Source organism: Hemiscyllium ocellatum, chromosome 22, assembly GCF_020745735.1.
Source record: "Hemiscyllium ocellatum isolate sHemOce1 chromosome 22, sHemOce1.pat.X.cur, whole genome shotgun sequence".
Lineage (NCBI taxonomy): Eukaryota > Metazoa > Chordata > Chondrichthyes > Orectolobiformes > Hemiscylliidae > Hemiscyllium > Hemiscyllium ocellatum.
Genome location: NC_083422.1, coordinates 21781764 through 21789056, shown reverse-complemented (window position 1 = coordinate 21789056; position 7293 = coordinate 21781764). Strand labels below are relative to the sequence as shown.

Here is a 7293-nt window from a genome sequence, read left to right as displayed (position 1 = left end):
GAACCAATCCAGACAATCCCTTTCCTCTACTCTATCATCATGGGCCTAGAAGTTTATTTGTTACTGCTATCCAATTTCCTTTTGAAACCATTAATTATTTCCTGTTTCACTACCCTCATGGGCAATCATTACTACTGACTGCATTAAAAAATTCTTCACGTTCCCAAAGCATCCCTTGCCTAAGATTTTAAATCTGTATTTCCCTCTCCTTAATTTATCAGCTAATGGGAAGAATCTTTCTTTATCCATCTTATCTCAGCCAACCATAGCATCAGGGACCACATTTTAAAAAAGGGCATTAGTTACCATTTGAACAAACTAGTTTTTGTTAGAATCAATAATCAATTACATTTTCAAAATTTGATTTGCGTAGTACCTAAACTGGGTTACTGCCTCATTATCACTTACAACCTTATTTCAATTAATTGTCAAATAGTGGCCACATCGTTTTGAAAAGCATGTTTATAACCTATGTGAAGTAATTATATTATAAGTGTGAACACAGTTTACATTAGAGCTCATTGCACAATGCTTTCTTTACATGTTTTTCCTTTACCATTACTAGTTTTGTTATAAATTAAGTTCAATACTGAAATATGAAATCATGATGTATAAACTGATGTAAATAAAACTTCTAGTGAAATGAAACTATGCACTTTTTTTATTTTTAGGCTGAGTCACAAATCTCAGGAGAGGTAGTATTATAAGTTTGCCAGAAACAGAAATGAATTAACAGAGTTACTGTTCCTTGCTACTGTCTAATGACCATTCAGAAAAGCAGTTCCACCCATAATATGCAGGAGCATTTGTCGTTTAAAGACCTTGTCTGTTTCTACAAATTTGCATCTTAGTTTGGAGTTAGGTCTAGAGAATTCTGGAGACAAAATCCAAAGGAAGTAGTTCTGGAGTCACAAGCTGGTTGAAGCAAACCACAGTAATAATTATAAATATTTTGTCCTGTGTATATGATATTCTAAGCTGGAAACACTATCTTTCAGAAACAGTTAGTCTACCATATAACTTCCAATGTATTCTTGTGATCACTCCTTTGAAAACCTCTGTATTATCTATCAAATGATTCAACAAATTTCAATAAAAAGGAATGTATATTACAAGAACGCAAACCATTGCTTTACTCTCAGCACAACCTGATTTAGGCTTGATTGTTCAGGACTGATTACTGATGAAAGATTTTCAAGACTTCATGATTTAGTGTGTACAATTGCAATAATGTCCCACAAACGATTGCAAAAATAGATGTAAAAAATAAATATACTATAACATGTTGCCTGATGAAAGATCATCTATAATTATTATTTTTGATGTGCATCTTATGTTGCCATAAATTTATTGCTTTATTAGATACGCAGATATGGGTGGAATCGACAAGGAGTGGCTTTTGCACTGCTCTGCTGTACGTTTGGCCGATGGTCAAGAGAACGTAAAGGGGTAGAAGTCTGTGTGTGGTGAGGTCCAAATTCAGTGAAATGAGCAACAAAGCTGGAATCTGTCATGGGATACAAACTTTGAATAGAGACATAGGGATTGGAGAAATACTGAAGAAACAATCTGGACTTAAATGCCTCTGCCCGAGCATCTTGAAGCTGCTGTTTGAGTTTCATTCGACGATTTTGAAACCAGGTTTTGACCTGAAAAAGAATATGAAACAGTATCATCATAAATAAATGAACCAAATGGTTTCAAGCTATTTTAAGTACCTGGATAAATTTTCCTTCCTGCACACCCTTATGCTTTTTCTACTTGGATATGTCTTTTGTACTCAGCATACAGATTCTGACATCAAAAACTATGCAAAATATCATTGGCCATGAAAAATGTCCTTAATCTGTCCTTACTAGAACATTACCATCCTGCTAGCAACCACAATTCCTTTATTTCTTTAATCATGCAAATCATCCTTACCAGAAATTCTTAGATCATATGGAATGGTGGCTCACTATCACCTTTTCAAGTACTATTAAGTGTGGTCACAAATGCTGACCTTGTCATTCCATGAATAAATCAAAGAAAACCAATCTACTCCAATTGACTCACAGGGCTATGACTCCATGGTTTCCAACTTGTCCCACCAACTCATTCAAATTGTCACTCTTTGACAGTAAACATTGCCATGTTATTCAATATTTAGGAAGCATGCAACAAAGTCTGCTCCTACTTTACACAAAGTTAACACTGATGGACATTTTCTAGCAAAGATCGCTGAACTATTTCTGCCTCTATTGCCCAGAGATTCTGATGGTTTCCCTGCTGAAACTTGTTACCACAATATACACTGAGAGGAGTAGAACTCTGTGTTTTGATAAACATTAGCAAGATCTCCAATGGAATTTCACATAGTGAGCCAGAAGACATGCTGTCTTAATAACTGGAAGTTACCTTATATTAGATAGAATGTAGTAAAACATTCCAAGCTGCTTCACAAGTGTATTGTCAAACAAAGTTGGGCATCAAGCCATTTAGCACAGATTATTAAAAGCTTAGTCAAAAAAAAGGAATTTACACTCTTTTAACAGCAAAGAGATAAACAACTGGAGACTTTGAGAGTGGGAATTTTAGATCTTATGGCACAGAAGGAATGATGAAAATATTGGAATGATGAAAACTGAAGATGTGCAAGAATTAGAATGTTCCAATGTCATTGATGCTTGTATGACTGAAGGAGATTAGAAATAGTGAAACCAGTGGGTGAGTAGAGTGGGTGTGGAGAGGTCTGGGGGACATTATGAGGATGGATTTGAAAACAAGGTTGAAAATTTTAAAACTGGGGTATTAGTAGGCTGTGAGCCATTGTAGGTCAACAAGAAAAAGGAAACTTTGTGCAAGTTAGGATCAGGCAGTAGAGTATTGCATAAGCTCAGGTTTGTGGAATTTGCCGATTGGGAGGCTGGCCAGGAAATCATTGAGATAGTCCATACCAAAGATCATTAAGTATTGGAGAAGTATTTCAGCACTGAATTTCCTGGGGAAGAGTTGAAAATAGGGTAAATGAATGGACATGGACAAGTTAGCTTGATGCTTTATGGGATAGATGCTTGAAGTTCAGTTCAGGGTCAAATAGAATGCCAACCCATGTTGTTTTAATATATTTGGAAATCATTAATTTATGACAATTAAATAATTCAAATGAATGTTTTACTACAGACTATTGTGGGAGTGTTAGTATATAATAACTTGGCAATCCATGTCTGTTTATACGTAATAATTGGAGGAATTCTCTGACTCTATGAGCTGGAAACATTTGCAAACAGCGTATATTGTGAATGCAGCCATAAAACATTGTACCCATTTAGACTGTACCTTTAAAATTGGAAATTTAGTTTGAAAATATGGTGAGGCGTGTTGAATTTGACATTCCATATGTAACAATGCAGGCAGAAGGTTGGAAAATCTTTGAAATGTCAGTATGACAGAGAGATTCTGCCCTATAGAGGCTCTGGCATGGTGGTAATGGAGTCTGCGAACATTGGAGGGCTGTTTTCTGAGTAGTATTTTGAGATGCAGCACACAACACTTTCATAGACTGGATATTGAGCCAAAAGATAAAACAAAAGCTTTACTTGCCCCACCAACTCTCCAATGGGGTTTACAGTCTCTGACTGGACACAGTAACATTTGAGGTGGTTTCAACATGACTGTTTACCAACTCATGACCATCACATGATCACAACTAGACCCCCCCAAACTGGTGACTCAACTGTCACAGTCTTGGCTTCCAAGGGCTTTTCAAGTGAACCAATTCTGACTTTTGAAAGTCTGGCAGCAGTTATGGGAATAATGAAATTCTTATGTTTGGGAGGACTGAGGAGTGGATTCTGCAGTCAGTTATGATGACGGACATTAGACTTTAACAGATTTATATTGGAAGTCTGTAAGAATTTGTCACTTCTGGCTAAATCGAAAACTATTCTTGGGGCACCTGACACCAAGGCACACAGTGGGGAAAGACCACCAAAGTGTCTTTCTGCCAAAATACAGTGAGGGTCCATTCAGTTATCAGACACTCCCACTGCTCCAAATTACGTAAATATAATCTTGTATAAGTCCAAAATGCTTGTTTGTTCCCAATATGTAAAAATTGTCCAGAGTCGAACTGCTCTAATGATTATGTATGCATGTAAAGAATTTTATGAATAAAGTATTAGGTTTTTGAAAAGCCACCAAGGTGCAGTGGGGAAAGGCTACCATCTGAGGTATTTCTGTATAACAGTTCAGTTCTCAGGCACTCCCTTTATCTCAAAATGAATATAAGTAGTTTCGTGCATGAATGGAAATGCCTCTGTTTTTGTAACGGTGGAGATGATCTGAGGGATATCAGATTTCACTTTTTTTTCTCTGTAAAGACTATATAGAACCATTTTAGGACCTTTTATATCACAGAATCATTGAACCCCTATAGTGTAGAAGCAGGCCATTCAGCCCATCAGGTCCACACTGACCCTCTGAAAAGTATTCCTCACCACCACCATCCCCAATCCCTGCAACCCTTTATTCCCCATGGCTAATCCACCCAACCTACACATTCCTTGAAACTATGGGCCAATTTGCCATGACCAATTCACCTAACCTGCACATCTTGGACTGTGGGAGAAAACCAGAATACCTGGAGGAAAGACATGGGGAAAATGTGCAAATTCCACGCCAATACAGTTGCCCAAGAATGGAATTGAGCCTGGGTCCCTGGCACTATGAGGCAACAGTGCAAACTACTGAGCCACAGTGCTGCCCCAAATTATGCCCATAATGTTTATGAATAAAGTGTAATTTTGCAGTCAAAAAAGCAGCTGGTTTTATCTCATTCCCATTGTGCTACCAAAGTTTTTGACATTTTTAAAAAATTCCTGTTACTGATCCATTGATAGGATATTGGCTGTTTTAGTGTGGAAAAAACCAAACGAACTGAATTAGTAAAAGCGAGATACTATATATGCTGGAAATATGATCAGAAACTGAAAATGTTGGAAACGCTCAGCAGGTTTGTGGAGAGAAATAATTATTTTGAATCAATCTATTTGAATATGACACACTAATAGATGGGACTTGAATATGGGTTGCCTGGACCACGTAAAGAGAAATAGAGTGAATGATTTAGATTGGTAATGACCTTTCAACAGAAGTCTATTCTGTCATTTGTCAATGGCATAAAGAGCAAGGAACTTGCTGTGTGTGGGTAAGTGTAAGTGGTTGGAAAATGCTTCCCTGTTATTGTATGCAAATATTTTGGGATTTCTCACCTGCTCAATAATTTCATTGTGCTATTTGACAGCAGAATGAAATGTGTGTTTGTTCCCTGGGTAGCTGGACAAGCATTCCCAGCCTTGGCCAAGTTAGCTGGCAGCATAAGATGAATTTTTTTTCCCCAGAGTTGATGATAAGACGCCAAAGACAGAAGCTGAGGGTGCGTTATCTTCCCATTCATTGAGGTCGCCATTTTTAGAGGGGTGCATATGAAAGGGGCAAGGTTTGATGCTGGGCCGAATTAGAGAAGGGGAAATTCTCACCTGTGTCTCGGATAAATGAAGCTCTCCAGCTAGATTCCGCCTCTGCTCGGATCCGGGGTACTGCTGACACTGGAAACTCAACTCGAGAACGCGCAGTTGTTCCCCGGTGAAGACAGTGCGAAGCCTCCGGCGGTCAGCCCATCCCTCGGTTCTGGAGTCCCTGTCCAGGGAGGCACTAACTCCACAGCTCACTGTATAGAGAAGGCAAACATGGCAGCTCACTGAATGTTGGTGCAAACCACCGGAGACAATTGCTAGGCCTTCTCCAGTAAAATGCAAAAGGTCGATCCTCACGTTCTCCAGTTTTTGAAATGAGCTGGACTCCGATTTCAGCCCCATAATTCAGGCCTCATAAGTTTAGCTGAACGAAGCAATTGTATAAAGCTGCACACACGGAGGAAACGCGAAACAAAGTTGGATAAAGACAGAAAAATAACTAGGAGGGAAACAAATACGTTTGAGTGAACTTCAGTTCTGATGAAGAGCCAGCTAGGTTCGAAACATTAGCTTGCTTTCTCTCCATGGATGCTGGCTGACCCGCTGGGATCTCCAGCCTTGTCTGTTTCAATACAGATTCTAGCAACTGTAGTAATTTGACACTAAAAAAAGTTTAAGGCCGGGACAGGAGATTTAAGTTGGAGCTATAGTTCATTAAGGAGTAGATGTCCCTTTGTTGCTTGTTATTCATTATCAGTACTTACCGGGGGATTCCAAACCTCCCTTTGGAGTTTTGCCCCATTGGTTCTTGCTTCTTATTGAGCTTTCACTCTCTTTCTCGGGAATCCTTCTGTCTTTGCTGTGCGCTGTGTCGGCCCTGCATAGCTCACCGTCCCCTGTCTCTTGTTGAAGAGTGAGCGCTTGCTTGCTGCCGGCAGATTGTCTGTCCAGGTTCTGGTGCAGGCTGACATGTTGCCCAGGCCCATCCAGTTTTTGACTGCTCTGAGCAAGCCACTCCACAGAGTAGGGGATCTCCAGCATCCTCAGCCCTGAGCACAGCAGAGAGCGGCGGCGGGGTCACAAACAGCCAGTATTTATGGGACTTTGTGTTACACTAATGAGTAAATTCGCCTCTACATCAAAGCAAGGATTCCAATAAACAAGAGCTTGACTCACCAGCAGACCCTTGCAACATCCGACAGAAGAACCATGAATACACGACGTGATAAATTGAGGATATCGAGATGTGGCGCCAAGTTCAACTAGAAATAAAATGACATTATCAATATACCGATAAGTGTCGGTGATGAATTAACTAAGGTAAATACTGCAAATCCAACCACTAAGGCCAGGACAGATATGATTATCTGACAGCACTAATTACAACACAGTTACAGCAATGGGCTGAGGTTGGGATAAGAGATCCTGGGTTCAAACGGGGGCAGTAATTGCGAAATCAGATCAATCTGTTTATTCTTGGTCACAGATTTCTATTTGTTGGCTTGGTTCGAAAGGGGCATCTGCAATGCCAGCCCCAGAAACATGAAGGCACTGACTGAGACCATTCGGGATTAGTGGTGCTGGAAGAGCACAGCAGTTCAGGCACCATCCAAAGAGCAGCGAAATCCAAGGCTGGAAGCAACTATCTCAGGACCAGAAGATTTCATTACAAAAAACATTTAGAATATTCCAGTAAAAACTCTGCATTTGACTGGCACCGCTTCATGCCAGTCTTACCTTTATGATACTTAATATCGAAACCATTAAAGGGGACAGCGGGTCATAAAGTCTTGCTTCGCCTTGTTGTATTAGTAAATATTTATACACGTGGCCTAAT

The 7293-nt window shown here is 39.6% G+C and overlaps 1 protein-coding gene across 1 annotated transcript; it reads right to left on the bottom strand.

Annotated features, from left to right (window-relative positions):
- Positions 1-648: 648 nt before the first annotated feature.
- On the bottom strand, positions 649-6626 carry LOC132826458 (homeobox protein vex1-like). The gene is made up of 3 exons (XM_060842393.1): positions 6221-6626; positions 5520-5710; positions 649-1649 (listed from the first exon to the last, which is right to left on the bottom strand). Exons 1-3 carry the CDS (start codon positions 6495-6497, stop codon positions 1359-1361), a joined length of 759 nt encoding a protein of 252 aa, XP_060698376.1. The 5' UTR covers positions 6498-6626; the 3' UTR covers positions 649-1358.
- Positions 6627-7293: the final 667 nt, after the last annotated feature.